Raw genomic sequence first — 21,519 nt, 5'->3', positions numbered from 1 at the left:
CCACCCTGTCCAGAACACAGCCAGGTGGCATCGCCTCCTTCTGGCCACTCAGGGACAGAACCATGGTGAGAGTGGAGGTGAGGAGCTGGCCCATTGTCCTGGCTGTCCCTGCAGCCCAGGACCTGGCAGAGGAGCTCTCCAAAGGCAGCCCCAGGCCCCCCAAGGCTTCTGCCCTCCCCTGGCCTGACGCCCATCTGCAGCCCTTCTTAAATCTTCCTCTCTGACCAGCTCAGCTCCCTGCTGCCCCTGGCCTTGCTTATGTGTCACCTCTGCGGGTGGCCGGTCCCATCTGCCTCCCCACTGGGCTGCAGTTCCCTGAGAATAGGCCACATCTCAGAGTCAAGTCCCCGGCTGTGTCTGGTGCCCGGGAAAGGCCAGCGGATATCCACTGGGAGAATGCTGGCTGCAGGATGGACAGCAGACCTGGGGCTACTCTGGGTGTGAGTGTAAGCTCTCTGTTTTGTGCCAAGAGCCCCCCACAGAGGATCTGTGAGGCTGACGTTCAGGTTGTAAGAACAAGGGACCATGGGGGTCAGCGGGTCCCACCCGTTCTACAGATGGGAACACTGAGACAGGGTGTGAAGTTGGCCCTGCAGGCTCTGTGCCTAGCCATCTGCCTCTGGGAAGGGAAGGCTGTGACCTTGCCCGGCCCTTCCTAGACAGGACTCCGGAGCTCCTGGCAGCATGTTTCTGCCTGACAGACACGTGAGCCCCCAGCACCCCAGAGCCCTCTCTTCCTCACACCCTGCAGAGCCGCTCAGCGATGGACACCCACTCTCCCCTCCACGTCACCAGGCTCCGTCTCTGTCCCAGTCTAATGTCTCTCTGGCTACCAGCCACTATCCTACAGGCAGCCCACGGCCTCTTCCCTGGGCCTCCTGCCTCCACCTCGGCCTCCAGCAGCCAGAGGGAGCCCCTAAAGCAGAGGTTGGACCCTGTGTCCCCAGCTCAACTCTCAGCAATCCAACAGGAGTGAACTCTGCAACCCTCGTGGGGTCACAGTCCTTTGTGACTGGCCCTCCCACCATGCCAGCCAATCCCTCCAGGCTGCAGTGTCTCCACCTGGACCTGCCCCAGGTCCTTCGAAAGTCAGACCAACGTCAGCTCCTCCTGCCACGCCACCCCACCTGTTCTGGTCTGCGTACCTCACAGCACGCAGCTCTGATCCTAACCTGTCTCCTGCAGCCCCCCAGGATGCAGACCCACAGGACAGGGGTCGTTGGCCTTGATGGCCAATCCCCAGCATGGAGCCTGGCACACAGCGGGGTCCAGCAATGGACGACTGGCTGGATGGATACACGGATGAACAAATAAACACCAGGGCCACCTCACCCTCTTCTTATCCAGGACCCTCTGCCTGGGGGTCCTCTCTGCAGCTGCCCCTAGGGCATGGGTAGTCAGACATCCCCACAGTGCTCATGTGTCAAACTGTCACGGAGATGGTTTCAGGAGTGAGTGACAAATGCAGGAATGGAGGCTGCATGGACCTCAGACCCCTGTCCCCAAGCTAAGAACACACTCAGCACCTGCAGTGGCATCTCACTGCCACCAGGGGGCGCCGACACCCTGCCCTGGACCTGAGGCTGGAATGCCCCTGAGGACCAGGCGCAGCAAGCTGCAGTGGCAAGGGGCAAGCGCCCCTCCCAGGAGGGGGTCTGAGCCCCTAAACCTGCCCCGTGCTGGGCCCGCTGCTAGGGAGCCCTTCTCAACCCTCCCTGCCACCAAGGGAAAGGTTTGGAATTGCGGGGACACAGGGCGCCCCGACCTTGGGCTGCCCCAAGGAAGGGAAGCTGTGTGGGCTTTCAGGTTCTGGGCAGCCCCTTGCCTGGCCCACCCTGCCCCTCCAGGGCACCAAGAGCACCAGCTAGGGCCACCACAGGCCGGGGGGCTCAGGCCCCCCCGCCCCACATGGAGAGGCACATGGCGCACAGAGCCATGGTGGACCACACCTGCCTCACCTGGGACACAGCCCAGTTGGACACGGTTTAGTAGATGGGGCAGTGCCCTCCTGCTCTGCAGGCCTGTGCCCCAGGGCAGCTGACTGCCAGGGCATCTTCCAGTCCCCTGCGGCCTCGGCCTTCCAAGGGTCCTCAGGCAAATGTGCCCCTATAGGCAACAGTCCAGGAGGGGCTTTGGCCAGACAGCCCCCTGAGGCCCTCTGACAGTGGGCAGCCCCCTTGACAGAAGTGCCATCTCAGTCTCAGGCCTGGGGGAGACCAGTGCCCACCTGTGGGGAGAGGACACCGCCCTGCGAGGGCCAGGCCTGGCCAGGAGGCTGCAGCCCCAGCTTCACAGGCACTCAGATGATGGCCCTCTCTCAGCTGCCTGGAGTTGAGAGGCTCCTGTCTGTGTGCCAGGCTGGCCACGGCTCCCAAATAGGTGACAAGACAGTGTTCACGTGGGCTCAGCAGGCACCTGCTGCTGCTGGGGACAGCACTATCCAGGCTCAGTCCCCAGCCACCCTGATGCTATCCCCAACTCTCTAACAGCCCTGGCCCCTCAGGCCACAGGGACCACACGCCCAAGCCCTCTCCTGAAGACAGAGCTCAGAGGCTGCCCACTGGACACAGAGACCCCTCCCTCCCTGTGTGCGCAGTCTGGCTCCATCACGGCCTGTCTCCCCTCCCTCCCAGGACAGCCCTCCTAGCTCTTGGGGACGTCACCACACTCATCCTAACATAACCCTGACTGTGGCCAGTGCACATCACAGGACAGAGGGACACAGCCCAGACCTGCCCTGGCTGGCCTGTCCTTCCACCCTCAGGCTGCGTCTCACCCTGCATCCTGCTGCCTCGTGAGCTGCAGATCCTGTCCCTCATCACCAGGGGCACTCAGAGACCCCACCCAGGGGCCATGCAGCTGGAGAAGGCTGGGGTGGGCAGGCCAGCACAGGGCACAGGTGTGAAAACCCTCAAGAATGGGGTGCAGAGGCCACCCCTGCCTGTCCCCTTGACAATGTGATTGGGGACAGAGGCACACATAGCTGCTGCTCGATTGGAGGTTCTCAGAGCATTAGCCCAGACCTCCAGATGGACCCAGCTGTGAGCCCAGTCTTGCACCCAGGGTTCCCCCAGAAAGGCAGAGGCCACCGTGAGCTAGAGATCCTGGGCACCACTGGCCGGCATCGGGCTGGGAACAGGCTCGTGGCCCAGCCAGCGTCAGGGGACCTGCCTGCTCTGAGCTCACCTCCCCAGGCTGTGAGCCAGCGCACAAAGGGAAGCTTCTGGGGGCGAGTGACACTTCCTCCTGTGTGAAGAAAGCGACTGTCCGTGGGACACACCGCTGAGCACAGTGGAAAGGACTGAGGTCCAGTCCTCTCGTCCTCCGCAGGTCTGCAGCCAGGCCTTGCCCTTCCCTTTCCCTTTCTGTTGTGAGCAGAAAGCTCACAACAGCCCTCTGCAGCCGAGTCCGCCATCCCCAGGGAGTGGAGAGGTCAGCAGGTAGGCCTGGGATGGAACCCCACGCTGGACAGTCCTCTTGGGCTCAGCACAAGGCACCTAGTGCCCGAGAGCCTTCTGAACTGCCCGGTTAAACCGAGTGACCTGCCCAGGTCTCTGCTCTAGGCCCAAGCACTGTGGTCTCCTGAGGATCCCCAAACCAAGATGGCCACATCCATTGAGGGGACAGGGATGCTAAGCTGTATCCCCTCTGCCCCAGTAATGTCCAGTCACTCCATCCTGGCCTCAGGGCCAGCATTACGGAAACCTGACACCCGGCAGGGAGTCTTCAGAAAACTCCGTGGAGACCGGGCCTCCCTCCTGAGGCCTCTGGCCAGAGGGTTGGCTGCCGGATGGCCCTGATGTGGATACCGTGGAGGGGCAAGCTTCCCCTGATGCTCCTGGCTCCCACACCGCCCCTGGGCAGCAGCTCCCCTGCAGCTGGCAACAGCTGGAGGCCATCTGGGAGGCCATGGGCCCCTGGCTGCCACCTCCGCCCCTCACCATACCAGGCTGTTATCAGCTGGCCTCTCCTCGTGATGTTGCACAGACCCGGGCACAGCCGGGCACCAAAGGCCAGGCCCTGCTCTGGAATGCCTGGAGCCAGGACCAGGAGCAGAGTGGGACGTGCACGCCAGCTCCCTCCCCACCGCCCCTCATTAATTATCCTGCTGGAGGCCGGAGCACAGCACGCGCCCCCGGAATCCTAAAAGCCAGCGGTCAGCAGGCTGCCTGGAATTTGCCTCCCTGAACAGCTACAGCTCTGGGTGGCCATCACTTGGGTAGAGTGGACAGGAGATGCCAGCCAAACTCGAGCCAAGGCCAACAACAGGAGCAGCTCACAGGCCGTTCTGGACATCGCTGGCATCTTCTTTCTGGAAGGATCCTGCAGCTGTGAGCCCCGGCCAACCATAGTGGCTGGAGGTGGCAGCCCTGCCTGAGGGTCAGCCACAAGCAGGTGCAGGCAGGCCCAGAGACCTGGGTGGGGGCCTCAGCTTCGGGGCGGGGCCTGCAGAGCTGGGAAGCAGCTTGGGCTCAGTCACTACTCAGTGCTCACTGAGCGTGCTCCATACAACGTCCCCTCTGACGCTCACAATGGCCTCCTGTTTCCCAGGGAGGAAAGAGAGGCATGGCAAGGCCATCCCCCACACCTAGGTCCTGGGCAGGATTTAGTGTCACATCACCCAGGGATGCCACACCAGCAGCTGGGGCACCTGGGACCTGTTGCTGTCCTGTGACAGCTGGCAAGCTGTGCCAACCTCACACCTAGCAGCCCACCAGGGCCGAGGTATGAACAGGACCTGCCACAACGCATCGTGAAGCCCAGGCTCTCTGGACGGCACACAGGGCAGAGCCATCCCCATCTACAGGACTCACCCAGCCCAGAACTGGTCCCTTCACAGGGCCCCTCTGAGTCCCCTGCCCAGGACTGGCACCAAAGTGGACTCAAGGAAGGCCAAGGGCTGGGACTACAGGGACCTCGATGACACTGGCAGTGACTGCCCTCTGGGGTCTGCTGCAGCTGGACTCGGGGCCTCTGTGGTGCACACAGCAGGGTTCGGGTGATGAAGCCCCTGGTCTTCCCTGGCGGGGGCCAATTCTACTGGCAGCTGAGACCCTCCAGCAGACCAGCCTGGGCTCATCTCGCCTGGGGCTGCTGCTTGAGGCCCCCTCACCGGCACCGCCATGATGCAGGACAGGGACCGCTCAGATGAGGATCCCCAGGCCTGGGACCAGGCAGCCCCCTCCACACTGGCTCTGCAATGGGCTGCACCCTGCTGACCCCTAAGGTGCCTGCCTGGCACAGCCAGTGTGAGGGGTGAGAAGTGACCACCTGGGGCTCAAACCTCCAGAGGCCCTCTGGCTGGGGTTCAGCAGCCGGCCCAGGCACCTCAGGGAGGGCTGAAGAGGCCACCCCTCTGGCTGGAGCAGCACAGTGGAGCCCAAAGAGCGTTGGCTCAGACCAGCAGGTGGGCTCACACGTGGCTGAGGGGTCCTAGGAGGGGCCCATTGCCACACCTGAGGGGCCGGCTCCAGGTGAGGAAGACACACGCCACCGTCCCCTCCCTAGCCCTTCCAGCCACCCTGCCCTGACCTGGATGCCCGCCTGCCTGTGCCCTGTGACGTCAGTGTCCTTCGCCGCCCCCCCCCCCCCCCCCCCGTGACAGCAGGCTTCCCCGTGTTGACCAGCACCAGCTGCCAGCACCTCGGGGACACTGTCCTCCGTGCCTTCTAAAGCCCACGGCTGGGGCTGGACCCTCTGCCACTAGAGGAAGCCCAAGCCTCGAGGGTCTGAGAGCTGGCAAGGAGAGTGGCCGAGGCATCTCCACACCGCGCCCAGCCGCCTCCGGGCCCCTAGGCTGTGCCCAGCCTTTCCTCTGCTCAGAATAGAAAGTGCTCTCCCTCAGCCTGGCCAGCGGGGGCTGCTAAATCCGGCACCACGGCTTCTTGGTGGGTGGGCAGAGGCTGGGCTTCATGGCCAGGGCGGCCAGGAAAAGGTCTGCCAGAGGCCAGAGGCCTGGGTGTGGCCCCTCTGCCCCAAACACTCCAGAGAGTGCCCCTGCAGCCACGCCACCTGATAGGGCAGGACGGGCTGGAACCCGGCACGAGGACCCGGCCACGCAGTGCTCCCAACTCTCCAGGCTCCTCCGCCCCTCCACGAGCCCCCAGCCCAGCACTGGGGAGTCGAACACGTCATCGAGACCCCATGACACCCAGGCAGCAGGGGACTCAGTGTCCCCAGCTGTGAAACGGAACAAGAGCCTGTCCCACTGGCACACACCCAGGCTGCCCTGTCATCCAGGGAGGGTTGCTGGCCCCCAGGGCCATGGACAGGATGCTGTGGCCGAGGCAGGGGGACTCAGGAGGCCAAGGCCCAGCTGGGGGAGAACTGTCCCGTCAGATCACCTGGAGAAGAGGCTGAGGCCCAGGGGGACCCGAGCCTGGGGCAGCCCCAGAGCCCAGGGGGCCTCAACTTCCTCTGAAGACAGAGCCGTCTACTCCTGCGCCTCGACTGCTGCTGGACCAGCCACCTGAGACGCCCACTCACCAAGGCCCCAGTAAGTGGGATGAGCTCACAGACACCCCTACCCGCCACCCCTGGGAGACCTGCTCCTCAGTGACCCTGCTGTAATTATGTCATTAAAAGACCACCCATCCCTGAAGCCGGCCTGGGAGAGGCCACACAGCCCCATTGTGCACAGAGTCAGGCCAGGCTGGACCTCGCCATTCTGGAGAGAGACAGGGGTGGCAGGCGACGGGGACAAACCTGGTAATTAAACGATTCACTGGACCAACGTGAATATCCTCCCACAGTCAGCCCCTGGAGAGAGCTGGGAGCTCTGAGGGAGGGCTCCATTCTCCCAGGCTGCCTGCCAGCCACCTGCGCCAGCCAGGGGGACCTGGAGCAGCCACACCTGCCTAACCCACCCTCCCACCAGGAGGGACCAAGGCCAGAGTCAAAGCCACCATCCCTCCACGCCACTCCATCTCAGGCAGACACGGCTGCCGTCCCAGGCAGCAGGGGCCACGGAGGCCCCTCCGGTGAGGAGACTGGAGGATACCATGTGTAGATAAGCAGGGGCCATGGCCACACTGTCCCCCCGGGCAGGCAGGCAGAGTGAGGGACAGCTCTAGCTCCTCTGTGGCAGAGGAGGACACAGCGGGCTGTGGCTCTCTGGGGGTTTACATCACCCAGAAAGGCCTTGACCTGAGGGCCGCCAGACTGGGGCTGACCAGGAGGGGTCAGGGCCAGGTACTCCGAGGAGCAGAGCCCAACACCTGAGTCCAGAGCTGGTCTCCTCTGCCCACTGCCACCCCTCTCTCAGGGTCCTGCACCACACGACGCCCCTGTCCCGGAGATGCCCGTCACCCATTCCCCAGCAGCCCACGACTGCACACTGTGGCCCGGCCCACCCTCCCCAGCACAAAACATCCACACCAGCTCTGAGCCCTGACAGGAGGTGGGCCAGGACCACTGTCAGCCCTCCATGTGCCTACCTGGCCACTGCAGATGCTCTGGGTACTCTGCTCCGGGAACCTAGCCTTCAACAGAGACTGGGCGCAGGAATCGCCCAGGCCCGGGCCCCCTGCCTGGGAGCCAGGGAGCAAGACCCCAGGTGGGCCGAGTCCTCCCCAGGTGCTCCAGCCCTCCCAGTGCAGGCTGGGACCCCTCCCCAACCAAACACAAAGCCTCCCTGGACGGGCCTCCTCACAGCCAGCGTCGGCCCCAAGTGGGACACCTTCTGCTCACAGGAGCCTGGGGACAAGCACAGGGAACAGCGTGGATGCTGGGAACTAGCGCCCAGGATCAGGGTCCATCTTCACATCCTCAGGACAGGAGCTAAGTGGCTCCCCGAGGAACTGGCCCAGGTTGGGGCCTCTGCAGCTGAGGGCCTCAGAAGAGCCACCCCAGGCGGGCGGCAGGTGGAGAGGGGCTCAGGTGGGCCAGCCTCAGCTCCTCCAAGACAGGGCTTCTTTCACATGCTGGACAGAGAGGCCCTGCCCAGGGCCCACCCCTACAGGAGACACCAAGGGAGTCCCTTCCCAACCTCACCGAGGGCCACAGTCCTGGGGTGGCAGGGTCTGCTCCCGGCCTGGTGGAGGCTGGTGGCCAGGAGCAGCACTGGTGTCGTCTGCACCCGGGGCCAGGTCGGGCTCACCCTCAGACACAGGACAGCATTGAGGGAGCTGGCCGGAGGCTTTCTCCCCACCGAGCCATATTCCAGCCCAGGAACAGCCGCCCTGAGTCAAGGTCAGGTGCTCCCACCCCTCACCCTCTGGGGCTCTGCTCCTGGCCTGGCTGCCTCTAGTCCCTGCCACAGGGTGCCCACCACGCGCTTCCTGCTCGGGCAGGGACACCAGCTCCCCAAGGGCGGGAGGGTCAAGGCCCCAGGACAGACTGGGAGCAGAGGCTGCAGGCAGGACCGCTCCTGCTGGGGGGGTGCGGTGGGGCAGAGGAAGCAGCACCCAGGGCACTTGCCAGGCCAGCAGAGGTGGCCCCCGCCACATCCCACCCAGAGTGGCTGGGACCCCAGATTCCTGGCTGACCCTGCCCTCCAGCCCAGCCCTCCAAGTCCAAACCACTTCTCTCTCCCATCCCCCCGCTCCTGCCCCCATCTGGAACTTGGCCTGATCCCCACCCCCCACCTTCCCTTCCCTTCCACAGGCCCACCTCCTCCAGGAAGTCCTCAGGACCCTCTCCTGACCATGCTGCCACACTGACCAGCCTCCTGGGCCCAGGAATGAGGGGCCAGCACTCCCGTGTGGAACCGCCGCAGAGCCCCACACTGCCTGCCCGATTTATAGAGGAGGACACTGAGGCACAGCCTGCCCACATCCCACAAGGTCGGCTGAGACAGACATGGGAGATGACCCGTCGTCACGGTCACAACTTGTAGCCAAAAGACCACCGTGACAGCAGGACTGTGACCTGAAGTTCGTCGGCCTGTCCTGTCCTTGAAGACTCAACGCAGCCAGCCCTGCGAGTACGGCTCACCTGCAGGTTCTGGGGTGGGGCTGGGCCACCTGCCTGCTCTCAGGAGTGGCACACAGCAGGGCTCCAGTGTGGAGGCAGGACAAAGCCGGATTTCTGGCTGGTGAAGACCCTCCTGGCGGGTGGGTCGGAGGAACGGAGGTTTGGAGGCGATCCTGGAGGCCTATGAGGGGCAGGGTGTCCCATTTGACAATCAAGGTGCTAACCTGCGGAGTACAGGCTGGCTGTCCTGCAGAGAGGCCACAACGGAGCTGTGCCTCACCCCGGTGCAGGGTCCCGTGTGTGGTCATCCCAAGAACCAGCTGAGCCCTGGGTCCACCTCGGTGGCCCACCTAGAACTTCCTCATCACTGCCACGGTCAGAGCCACAGACCCTTTCCTGACCCTTCCACCAGGCCAGCACTGGGCTCATCTCCACCCATGGCCCCAGAGGCTGAGTAGGCCACCCTGTCACCCAGGCACCAGAGCTAGTCCTGGACAACTGAGCTGCAGGCCGTGCCCCGGGCTGTCCCCCCACCTCCTCCTGGGGGGAGCTCTGCTGCAGGCCGTGCCCGGCATCTGACCACCCGGCACAGGCTCTGCTTTGTGCGCCAGAGGCCTCCTGTGCATCGACTGGCCTCCGAGCCGGGGGTGGGTCCACCCAGCGAGGCCTGACTTGGGTTGGGGGAAGGAGGGGCACTGAGCTTGGGGGAGAGGGCGCCAGGACTCCCTCCCTGCCTACTCCCCACAGTCACCAACTGAGACCCCTCCTCCCTCCCCCACTCTTTGGTCCAAATGAAAGAATTTGGGGGAACCAGAAAAATATGGCTTTTACTTTCAAAACTGGAACCAATTATAATTGTGGGGTTAGTTAAATACTCCCAACTGGGCCTGAGCCCAGGTCTGCGGTGCCCAAGCCCCAGCTGGGGAGCATGGCGGGAACAGTGGGAGGTTTGGGTGGGAGAAGAGGTGCCCCCGCACCCCTGGATCAGCCCCACAAGCCCAGCCCTGCACACCTCACCCTTTCTCCTAAGAGAGAGGGCGGCCACTCTCCCACAGCTCTGCCCCCTCTGTGGCCACTCTCCTGGGAAGCCCACCTCAGAGGGCCACAAGCTGGTCATGGGTCCTCCTGGTGCAGATGCCCTGCCCCTCTCATCTCCAAATCCCCAGATCTCAGGGGCCCCACCCTGACCAAGGCTCAGCCCCCACGGGAAGGTTCCAAGCGCTCGCTGCAGCAGACCTCTCTTGGGCCCCGGCTCTCTGCTCAGGAAGAGTGGCCTCCCTTACCTCAGTATGCTCTCCCAGGAAATGGACGGAGCCAGGTGACAGCAAGGTGACAGAGCTAGAGAGAGCCAGGCAGGCGTCAAAGCCACAGGCTTCCCTCCCCAGCAGCAACCACCCTGTGACCAGGAGCAGGCACCAGGTCAGGGACCGCGAGTCTGGGACACTCAGCCGCATCCCCGAATGCGACCTCTGTGCCCGTCAGAGGGGCTGCCCTGACCCCAGGCCACACAGATCCTCCTGCTGGATGCCCAGGCCCCTCCCCACAGGACGCTGAGCCCTCAGTAGAGGCCAAGTCCCCCCACCAGGTGCCTAGACAAAGAGCCGCTGCGAGCCCTGGTACCCTCTGGTACCCAGGAGGCCACGTGTCAGCATCTCTGGGATGGGGAGGCTGCTCGGGGTGAAGGGAGCCCTGGCCAGCAGGGCTCAGAGCTGGGCAGAGGAGAGGAGGGGGCTGGGGATGGTGGAAAGCAGCCCCGAGGGGAAGGTCAGGAGCCCTCACCCCTCCCAGAGGACATGACCAGGGCAGATCAAACCCCCAGTCACCACCTCGCCATCTGCCCACAACCCTGCCCTGAACCCCCAAGGCAGCTCCCAGGGGTAGCCCCCACCAACCCCCAGCCCCACCCCTCTCCAGTCCGACAGCCCTGGTGTTTCCCCCAAGCTGGAGGCAAGAGCACGCGTCCCAAAGAGACAACTGGACAGAGGAGCAGAAAGGCCCGAGGGGCCTGCACCACCCGGGCCACAGGCAGGACTCCCAGGAGTGAGGTGGGCTCCGAGTCCCTGGTCCTGCTGCACCCTGCCTGCCACTGGGCAGGGGTGGCACCTGGGACCAGCCCACAGAGGGACTGGCCAAGGCCAGGAAGCTGAGGCCTCCGGCAGCAACGAGGCAGGGGACCCACCCTCCCCAGCACTTAGAGACAGCCTTTCAACCACAGGGAAGGGCCACCTGCTTCCCAGAGCCCAGGAGCAGCAGCAGAGGCCCTCAGCCCCAGGGTGGCCAGCAAGAGGGCCAGAGGACAGCTGGCGAGCTGGCAGAGTCCCCAGACCCCAGGTTTCCCACAGTGCTAAGCGCCCCAGGACCTCGTCAGAACCCTGTCCTGGGTCAGATACTCAGAGGAGGACATCAGGAGTGTCCCACAAAGGGAGTGAGTGGGGTCACCTTTACCAACATGGGGACCTCTGATTTCCTTCCAACTTCCCAGGACTTTCCTCCCGAGAGGAATCCTGGGGCGAGCAGTCGAGCCTTCTCACACTGTGCCCTGGCATGCAGCGGGAAGGACCCACGTGCCCACCCAGGAAGCAGCCCAACACCCGGGAGCCGGCAGGTCCAGGCTTCAGGCCTGCGAGCTGGGGGGCAGAGACTTGGCAGAGCAGGAGGCTGAGTCAGAGCAGAGCCACGCTTCAGTGGCCCCAGGAGCCTGGGACGCCCGCTGGCGGAGGCTCTTCTGACGCTTTCCGACCAGGCCCTGAAGGACTTCTCTTCAGAAGGTCTGTCGCCCTGCGGCCTGCTTGCAGCCCTTGCCCCTGCTGTCACCCACCAGCACTCCCTGACCACGGGCACCTGTGCTGCAGCCCGGTTTTCACGGTCTGTATGGGCTTGCGGTCAGTGGTGTGCCACTGTCCATTCACCCGTCACCTCACCTTGGCTGGGAACAGTACGACAGTGAGGGCTCTGGTCGGGGGCGGTGCCACCCAGGCCCGGGCCCAGTCCCCACTACTCGCCACCCTTCTCTGGGCCCTGCATTCTTGTCATGTGGCTGGACAAGGTGGGCTCCGAGACCAGGTGGTGCAGAGGTATCTGCTGGAGGGCCTCTCCTCCTCCCACCTCCCCCAGTCAGGCTGCAGAGAGCCAGGAGAGGGGATCAGCAGAGGTCCCCAGGAGAGTGCCCGCCTGTCCAGTCCCCAACTTCCCACCCCTCCACCCACCAGCTGGCCTCAGGTGCTAGATGGCACTCCACTCACCGTACTGACAGCGGGGACCCTGGAAGCCTCGGGGACAGCCGCATAGTTGAGCTGAGCCTGGCACACAGCGGCCACCATTAAAACAGAGCCCAGAAGTGCATTCAGCTGCAGAGAGGACAAGAGACCATGGGGGGGGCAGCCCCGACGACCTGCCAGGACACAGTCCCAGAGGACCCCTCCCTGGGAAGTCCCCCCTCCAGCTCCAATTCTGTCCTCTGCTTCTGAGAGACTGGGCTCCATTCCCGCCCAGCCCTGCAGGGAGATGGGGAGGGGGCAAGGCCCGGAGCCTGGACAGAGAGGAAAGCCTCCTCCACACCCCCCGAGCCTGCGGCGGCTCACAGGCTGCAGCCCTGGCCCAGCCTAGGGTCACTAGCCCCAGCCCACTGTCTTGGGTCACACATAGCCACTACCCCAGAGCTGGCCCCATCCCCAAGGAGGGACCCTCTTTGGATATCACCACACTCCAGAGTGCAGGGTGGGGTGGAAAGGCCGTGCCCTACCCCCATGGGGTGCTTGCTGGGCAAGTGGACACTCCAAACGGTGAGTGAACCACCCTCACCCCTGAGCCTCCTGCCAGGAGTGAGGAGGGACGCACTCTACAGAGGAGGGCCCTCCTGCAGCCAGGGGAGCACCCCAGCACACCCGGAGCACAGCAGAGCCGGCCAGGGGAATGAGCAGCTGTCCACACATGGTCCAAGCAGCCCTCGGGCCAGGCACATGGTCCAGGCAGCCCTTGGGACCAGGCACTGCCTAATGAGGAGACAGAGGCTCAGAGCCATTCAGTATGTGGCCCCAGGACACACAGCAAGGTGTGAGCAGGGCCCAGGCCATGCCTACTCCCAAGCCTCTTCAACTGAAGGGCTGGGTCAGGAGGACCCACCTGTGTTGCCACTGGGTGGAGACACCTCCCCCAGTCCATAACCACCCCTCCACCACAGAACGGTCCCAAAGGACCCTCCCTCCCCAGGCCCCTCCAGGCCCAGCCTTCCACACCCACCTGGCCTCCTCCTCCCTCCATCCCAAGGCCTGCAGCCTGAGGCTGTGTCCGAGGGGGGGAGGGGGGCCACAGGGGAGCTGGGACATGGGAAGAAGCCCACAGTGACCCCAACACACACGGGACGGGGTGCTGGGGCGCCAGGGCCCGTGTGGCAGGAAAGCATCAGTGCCCGCGGCTCTGTGACCTGGAGAAAGGCCAGCCGTGCCTGCTCTTCCCCAGGAGGGCTCCACTGCCCAGAGACCACAGAGCCCAGCAGCCAAGATGGTCACCCTTGGCAGGCAGCAGGTGCAACTCTGGGGCCCAACCCTGGGGCTCTGCCTTGTCCACGCTCATCCTGGGCTCAGTGCCCTGCCTGTGTCCAGTTCTGACCATGGGGTCTTAGAGGTGGGGGCAAAGCGGTCAACTGGCCATCAGGCCCCTTTCCCTTCCAGGCTGGGCCTTCACTTCCAAGGTGGGGCAAGTACCCCTGTCCCCACAGACTGGGTCCCACCTCCCTCTTCTCAGGGCCCCCTAAGGGGGTCTGTGCCCGCTCTGTGTTCTCAAAGTTCCCATCACACCGGGCAGCACAGGGACAGCAGCTGGCCCTCATGAGGAACGTGATCCCTGGAGCACACCCGAGGGACTGCTCTGGCCTCGGGCCTCAGTGCAGGCGGGACGTGTGGCCTGCTCCGTGAGCTCGGGGTGGGGCACGTGGGGCAGAGAACAGGTGCCCAGGAGGCCCGGCCCCAGAGGCTGCGGAGCGAGGACCTGCTTCACTCCTGGCGTGCCGGTTTCTGGAACACCCATGGATCTCATGAATGCCAGGTGGTGGCTGGGGCCTGCCTGGGGACCTGCCCTCGTGGCTGCTGGCTTGGAGGAGCTGCTCCCACGGGACCTCAGGGGCCCCGGGAGAAGCTGTCTGAAACGCCAGGCCAGGCAGAGGGGACCTGGGCCCACAGCACCGCGGGGCCTGCAACTACCAAGGGGCCCTGTCCCCTGAGGGCCGGGCAGGTGGAGGGAAGGCCAAGGCCGGGGGGAGGACATGCACGGCAAGGAGACTTCCTCCAGTGACCAACTGTCCACTCATCCCCAGCGCCTCCCTCAACTCCCCACTGTCCCTGAACCTGGGCCAGTGCCTGGGCGGCACAGGTCAGCTTGGGGTCTAAGACCTGCTCAGGCCCCAGCCCTGATACTCTGTCACCCGTGTTTTCACCTCTGCCAGCCTCAGTTTACCCCTCTGAAAAATGACGTCCACATACACAGAGTGACACCCTCGGGCCCTGGAGCAGCGGTCAAGCCCACAGAGCTGAAGGGCGTCTCCCCCTGGTTTACAGACTGGGACCCAGATGTGTGGACACTGGTCCCTGCCAACTGTCCCCGCCTCCCTGGGCCAGGTGTTGCTCTGGGCGAAGCTGGCAGGTCTGCCCCACATTCCTACAGCCAAGCCTGGGAGGGACTCAGGCCTCCAGTCCCCAGGGTGCTGGCAGGTTTGGAGGGCCATGCCGTGGTCAGCATGTGAAGGCAGCGTCTGTGATATCTCAACACCCTCTGCACAGCTGGGTGCTGAGGGCCAGGCCAAGAGGCCTCAGGGGACCCTGGGGCCCTCCCTACCCACCTTGAATTCCCAGAATGTTCCAGATGTGGAACAGCCTCTCCCTCAGCTGGGCCTGGGTCCCTTATCTGCACCTGGGGGTCAGCCCAGCACCAAGACCTGTGATGGACAGGATGGTAAAGGAGATGGCCCGGGAGTGCTCCAGCCAGGCCTGGCCCGCATGCGTCTGGTGAGCCCACACTTTGGCTAGGGTGACCACCGGGGACCCCACAGGTGGCTCTGATGAAGGCGGAGTCACCTATGGGTAGACAGAGTGTGGGGTCCTGGATGGCAACAGGTGGCCCTGATGCAGGGGGACTTACAGACCTGGCTGAACAAGGAGGGACCCGTTCCTCAGCGCGGCCTGTGTCAGGAGTGAGCTCTGACACCCACACCAATAGCCAGCTTTCCGAGGTCCCCTTGGTGGGACAGGAAGGCCCACTTCACAGGGGCTGGGAGAAGGGGCCAGAGCAAGGCAGGACCCAGGACTGGATCTGTGTCCTGTGGACACAGAGGGTCCACTTCAGCAGGCAGTGACGGCGACCCAGCTCCCACCCGCTGCTCCCACCAGCTTGAGGGGCCCTGCCCGCGCCAGCCAAGGAGGAGCTGGGGGCTCTCGCAGTGCCCAGGGCATCCCGATCAGGGCAAGAGCCCAGCAGGTGCATCTTCCTCCAGGGTCCTCCAACCACCAGCAGAGGAGGTCAGAGCTGGACTGACCCGGGCTGCACCTGCCCAGACCCCACCCGCCAGCCACACAGGGAAGGAACAGGGTGGTCGCACAACACTGGCCGAGACCAGCCTGGGAGGTGAGAACCAGGCTCCACCGGGGGGCGCGGGCCTGGCGGGCTCAGGGCAGCGCAGCTCAGGAGGCCTCGCACACCTCCCTGGGAGCCGAGGAAGACGCCCCAAGTCCCCATGCCTCTGGGCTCCTCGCAGCCAGTTGAGAAAGCAGAGACTGAACACCCAGAATCTTCCAGAAAGAAGGGCCCCTGTGGCATTCAGGATCACCCTGCATCCAAGGCCACTGTCATCTTCTCTCCCGTAGCCTGTGCTCCGCACTGCACTGCAGCCCCGGGCAAGCTGTCCCTGTCACTGCGACCCCCAGAGCCCCCGGGGACCAAAACCAAACATAACCAACACCTGGCCGGGGCTGGAGGTGAGCTCAGAGGAGAGCACTGGCCCTGGGTGTCACCAGCCTGCACAGACAAGCCACCTGGCTAGACAGACAAGTGACAGCCCCCCATGCCCACCGAGGCCACCAAGTAAGTCCCCAGGACTGCACCTGAGATGGCAACAGCACAGAATTCTGGGTAGACCCCAAGCACTGGGAAGTGCTAGGGAGGTGACAAGACCACTGCCCCGAGCGTGCCCTGGACAGATGGCTCTGGACAGGTCCCAGCTGCAGGGCTGGGGTGGAAAGGAGGAGCTCTGGGTGGGTGAGCGCACAGGACTGTCCGTGGGTGTGGGAACACGTGGGCTGAGTGTGACTGTGAGTGTGCAGACCCTGTGCCTGTACGGATGAGTGAACACAGGAGTGTGAGCCTGTGGCTGAGCGCGTCTGTGCGTATGAGCTGGGTACAACCGTGAGCACGTTTGAGTGGGCATGCAATGGCAGAAGCATCTTAGCTTAAATGTGTGTGTGGGAAGCCATTTCTGACACGTGATTGGGTGGCTCCCGTTAAGGGTCTGAGGCGGGCACTGTAGCCATGTGTGCACACGTGTGTGAGTACAGTGTGCACAGGTCGGTCCGAGGCAGTGTGTGGCATGAGCTCGCAGGTGGCTGGCAGGGTCAGGTACAGGAGAGAGCAAGCTGCCAGGCTCAGGCCCACTGAGCCAGGCTAACACCCCACAGCTGGGAGAGACGGGGGCTGCTGGGGACAGTGAGGAGAGCAGAGGTCATGGTGCAACACAGGGCCCTCTGGGCTTGTGGACCCTGCATTGTGTCCGCATGGAGGAAGGGAGGCCCAGGACCTGGGATCAGGCTCTGCCAATTCCCACGCTGGGGCATGGGCTGAGGGACGTGTGGACAGATGGGAAGAGGAAAGGCCGAGGGCAGGGGCAGGAAAGCAGAGGGCAGCCGGGCCCTCCTGGGCCTTCCTGCAGCCCCTCCAGCAGCCGGCCAACCAGGCCCAACGGGACACAGAGGGTGCGGCTGCCGGGCCCTGGGCGTCCCAGGAGAGGAGGAAGACCTGCAGGGCCCACCTGCCTGGTGGACTGACAGCTGGACACAGGGGCTCCAAGTCCAGGCCTTGGCTCCGGACACTCCCACTACAGGCTGCTGGGTGCTGGGCCCCTTCCAAGTCAGCATCCAGCAACCAGGCTCTCATCCCTCTTGCCAACCCACCTGTGGGCAAGATCCCAGGCACCTGTGGGCAAGGTCCCCTCCTGGGCCCCTCAGTGACGGCCTTCCTATTCTGCTCTGTGGATGAGAAGGCCTTGCAGGTGACAAATTTTTCAAAGAAGGTGTGGCCTCTTCCTGGACAGCCCAGCAGCCCTCAAGCACCAAGACCAGGACCAGCCATGAGGAGATCGGGGCAGTGACACTACAGTGTCCTTCCCAGACTATGGTCACCTGACCACAGAGCTGAAGGCCAGGCTGGCCCAAGTCACCCATGCTGAGCACATACAGGGGACCGGGCACCAAGACCCAGGCTTCTCAGAGGTAGAGACATTCCCAGAGTCCATGCCACTCCGTCGGCAGATCCAGAAACACCGCCCCCCACCCCCCCCCCCCGCCAACCGGGTCAAGCCCTCCCCTCTCAGCAGGTCCCTCCACCCAAACTCTGGACAGTTCTCATGAGGACTCGGGGACTGTGCTGGGGACACAGGAAGACGGTCCCCTAGAGCCTCTGGGGGAGCACGGCCTGCAGGCCTTGACTTCAGGCGTCCGCTGCCAGCACTGCAAGGGCCCAGCTTGTGGCCACTGCTGAGGTGGCCACAGGGACCGTCCTCCACCCTGGCCTTACCACATCCTCCTGCCCGGCTGCCTCTGCCCAGCTCCTGTCTCGCCCTTCCGTTCCCTGCCAGGACCCCCTCCCCAGCTCGCGCCCACCCTCGCCTCCTCAGGGCTCTCCGCAGCCCTTACCCACGGCAGGGAACTACCCCTCTCAGACCTGGCACCACCCGACCTCGGCCCAGGGCCTCGCCTCCCCGTGTTTCTCACCACACGTGAGGGGCGCGCTCCCCTGCTTGGATTGGTTGCTTCCGCGTCTTCCTTTTTGAGAAGGCCCTGGGTTTGGGGAATACACTAGCTAGTCTGTCTCAGGACACCACAGTGAGTGTTGGCACATCAAGGACCTGAGAAGTCCTGCAAAACGACTTAACTCTGCTCCTTGAACAGCGCACAGGACGCGACTCCCCTCGCGGCCTCTCCACACCAGTCCTGATGCCCTCCGCAGGCTCCACCTCCTGGCCTCCTCAGTGGACCTCACTGCAGGGCTGAGTCCAGCCCAGGAAGGGAGGGAAGGGGCCATAGGTCTTTCCGGTTCCTCATCCCTGTGTCCAGCTAGGGTCGGCGCGCAGAGGGACTGGGGAGTCGGCTGCTCCCTGCCAGGCACCTGGGCGGCCACACTGCCCATTCCCCGTCTTCAGGGAGGCCGCCCAGGTGGAGGGTCCTGCCAGGACCCAGGTGGCAACAGCTGGAACATGGGGGGGGCCTATGCAAACCGTGTCACCCGACTGGAGGAGGGTGGGGGCCAGAGGACCTCTGAGCAGAAAGGACTCGCCCCGCGGTGGCACACGCCTGCTGCCACGGGGCTCTCAGGAAGCCCCAACGTGGAGCCCACACCCGATGCCCCACCCTCCACTCCTCTCTCTGGTCACCTCCGACACCAGTGCTGGAACCGGTCTGGGAGAAACCGCTTGCGATTAGCGGCTTCCTGCCATTCTCTCCGGGCTGGGGTCCAGGCATGCTCCCCTCGCTCTCCTACACAACACGTGGCTCCCACGCCCACCCTCTGGCCTGACGCGTGCTCCAGCCAGTTTCCAGGTCACACCAGCAAGGAAATTTCACAATGGCTGTGAGGGGGGGTGTCAGCAGCTCGGGGTACCCTGCCCTTCCCCTGCTGGCAGGGTCTGCAGGGTGACAGAAATGAGGAGAGGCCCAGGGGAGGGTCCTGAGTGCCTCTCCTGCAGGCCGAGGGTGCTGGGGGGCACCATGGCATGGGAACCGGGAGGGGACCATGGGCAGTCACTTACACTGTCACCTGACCCCAGGGAACTCGGGCCCCCACAGGACCACGGGCTCCAAGCCCTGCTGGGACCCCAAGACTCCCACCCAAGACAGAAGTCCCTTGGTCTGAGCCCCACCTGCCCCGTCCTCCTGGCATGAGGCCCTCAGTGGGGACTCCGCAGAGCTGGAGCAAGGCTTCCCCAGGCTCTGGCCCCCCTCAGAGGCTCCGCCCACCTAGCAGTTCCCCCAGAGCTGCAGGGGAGACCCCGCGGGCTCTGAGCTTGGCCAAGCCCTTGGGGCCAGGGGGAGGAAATGCCCCCAAGCCACCCAGCAGTGAGCGGCCTGGCGGTGGAGGGCACAGCTCCTCACAAGTCCTGCCAACAGAGCCCTCAGCCAAGGGACACTGCAGCCAGGGGTCCCCCACCCCCAACAGTTGTCCTGCAGCCCAGCTGGCGGGGGCCAGACCTCCTTGTGCAGAGCTGCTTCAGTGGGTACCAGGTACCAGCACACAGGAAAGCTCCACTGGCTGCCATTCAGTCCGTGCCTGAGTTGGGTGTTGTCACACCCATGTCACAAGCCCAATCTCAGTGCCAAGCCCAGGACCCAGCTGTGGTCTCCTCCCTGCACTGCTTTCCTCACACAGGGGGGTGCCCAGCTCAGCAATGGACGCTTGCCCCATGCTCTTGCCTGGGCCAGGCCAGGGTCACAGCCCTGCCATGGCCCTCCTGTGGGACGAGAGAAGCCCCCAGCCCTGCCTGGCCCAGACACTTCACAAGCAGGACCTGGAGAGAGGACAGAGCAGTGACCACTGCCTGCAGTTCATGGCAGGAAGCCCACTGCCCAGGGAGGGGCAGTCTGAGAGGCCCCTTGCAGTCTTTTCGACAGCCGCACTGGAGGCCCCACAGAGCTCCGAAACCCCAGCCGTCCAACCAGCCTCCCATAGGTCCACCTGCTGACCCAACTCAGCACTCACCTCCTGACTGTCTGGGGTCCCAGCTGGCACCTGGACACTTGTGCCATCCCCAGATACTCCCCCAGCCCAACTGGCCTCAACTGCCTGGGTCACTCCCTGGCCACAGGACAGGCACCTGCTTGGGTCTGCCACCCACCAGACTGTGGACTCGCCATGGGCAGGTGCTGCCCCTGCCAGGTCCTCATGACTCCACAACACGTGAGAGAAGCAGGGGAAACCCGAGGGATCCAGAGAGTGGGTGAGTGGGCGAGTGAGCGGGTGGGTGAGTGGGTGAGTGGGTGAGTGGGTGGGTGGGTGAGTGAGTGAGAGAGTGAGTGGGTGAGTGGGTGAGTGGGTGACTGAATGATTGAGTGAATGAGTGAGTGAGTGAGTGGGTGAGAGTGAGAGAGTGACTGGGTGAGAGTGAGTGAGAGAGTGGGTGAGTGGGTGAGTGAGTAGGTGACTGAATGAGTGAGTGAGTGAATGAATGGGTGAGTGAGTGACTGACTGAATGATTGAGTGAATGAGTGAGTGAGTGAGTGGGTGAGTGAGTGAGTGAGAGAGTGACTGGGTGAGTGAATGGGTGAGTGGGTCAGTGAGTGGATGGGAGAGTGAGTGAATGGGTGAGTGAGTGGGTGAGTGTGAGTGAGAGGGAATGGGTGACTGAGTGAGTGAGTGAATAGGTGAGTGAGTGAATGGGTGAGAGTGAGAGAGTGAGTGGGTGAGTGTGAGTGAGAGGGAATGGGTGACTGAGTGAGTGAGTGAATAGGTGAGTGAGTGAATGGGTGAGAGTGAGAGAGTGAGTGGGTGAGTGTGAGTGAGAGGGAATGGGTGAGTGAGTGGATGGGAGAGTGAGTGAGAGGGTGAATGGGTGAGTTAGTGAGTGGGTGACTGAGTGAGTGAGTGAATAGGTGAGTGAGTGAATGGGTGAGAGTGAGAGAGTGAGTGGGTGAGTGTGAGTGAGAGGGAATGGGTGAGTGAGTGGATGGGAGAGTGAGTGAGAGGGTGAATGGGTGAGTTAGTGAGTGGGTGACTGAGTGAGTGAGTGAATAGGTGAGTGAGTGAATGGGTGAGTGAGTGAGAGGGTGAATGGGTGAGTTAGTGAGTGGGTGAGAGTGAGAGAGTGAGTGGGTGAGAGTGAGAGAGTGAGTGGGTGAGAGTGAGAGAGTGAGTGGGAGAGAGTGAGAGAGTGAGTGGGTGAGTTAGTGAGAGAGTGAGTGGGTGAGAGTGAGAGAGTGAGTGGGTGAGAGTGAGAGAGTGAGTGGGAGAGAGTGAGAGAGTGAGTGGGTGAGAGTGAGAGAGTGAGTGGGTGAGAGTGAGAGAGTGAGTGGGTGAGAGTGAGAGAGTGAGTGGGAGAGAGTGAGAGAGTGAGTGGGTGAGAGTGAGAGAGTGAGTGGGTGAGAGTGAGAGAGTGAGTGGGTGAGAGTGAGAGAGTGAGTGGGTGAGAGTGAGAGAGTGAGTGGGAGAGAGTGAGAGAGTGAGTGGGTGAGAGTGAGAGAGTGAGTGGGTGAGAGTGAGAGAGTGAGTGGGTGAGAGTGAGAGAGTGAGTGGGAGAGAGTGAGAGAGTGAGTGGGTGAGAGTGAGAGAGTGAATGGGTGAGAGTGAGAGAGTGAGTGGGTGAGAGTGAGAGAGTGAGTGGGAGAGAGTGAGAGAGTGAGTGGGTGAGAGTGAGAG

The 21,519-nt window shown here is 63.6% G+C and overlaps 1 protein-coding gene across 10 annotated transcripts in view; it reads right to left on the bottom strand.

Annotated features, from left to right (window-relative positions):
- Positions 1 to 21,519, bottom strand: part of MEGF6 (multiple EGF like domains 6) — a 94,663-nt gene that overhangs the window by 58,819 nt on the left and 14,325 nt on the right. For 8 of the 10 annotated variants that reach the window (XR_014023505.1, XM_081305746.1, XM_081305750.1 and 5 more), the window contains exon 4: positions 12,156 to 12,260. The exons of the other annotated variants lie outside the window; for them this stretch is intronic. Coding sequence is in view for 7 of the 8 variants with exons in the window: in XM_081305746.1 (XP_081161872.1) it covers positions 12,156 to 12,260 (105 nt within the window). In the remaining variant the exon portion in view is untranslated. The remainder of the gene's footprint in view (positions 1 to 12,155; positions 12,261 to 21,519) is intronic. 10 annotated transcript variants of the gene reach the window in all.

This window comes from Spermophilus citellus (genome assembly GCF_964194105.1).
Source record: "Spermophilus citellus genome assembly, chromosome: 9".
In the NCBI taxonomy this organism is placed as follows: domain Eukaryota; kingdom Metazoa; phylum Chordata; class Mammalia; order Rodentia; family Sciuridae; genus Spermophilus; species Spermophilus citellus.
Note: the sequence above shows the minus strand (reverse complement) of the source record. Positions and strands in the feature narration are given on the sequence as shown.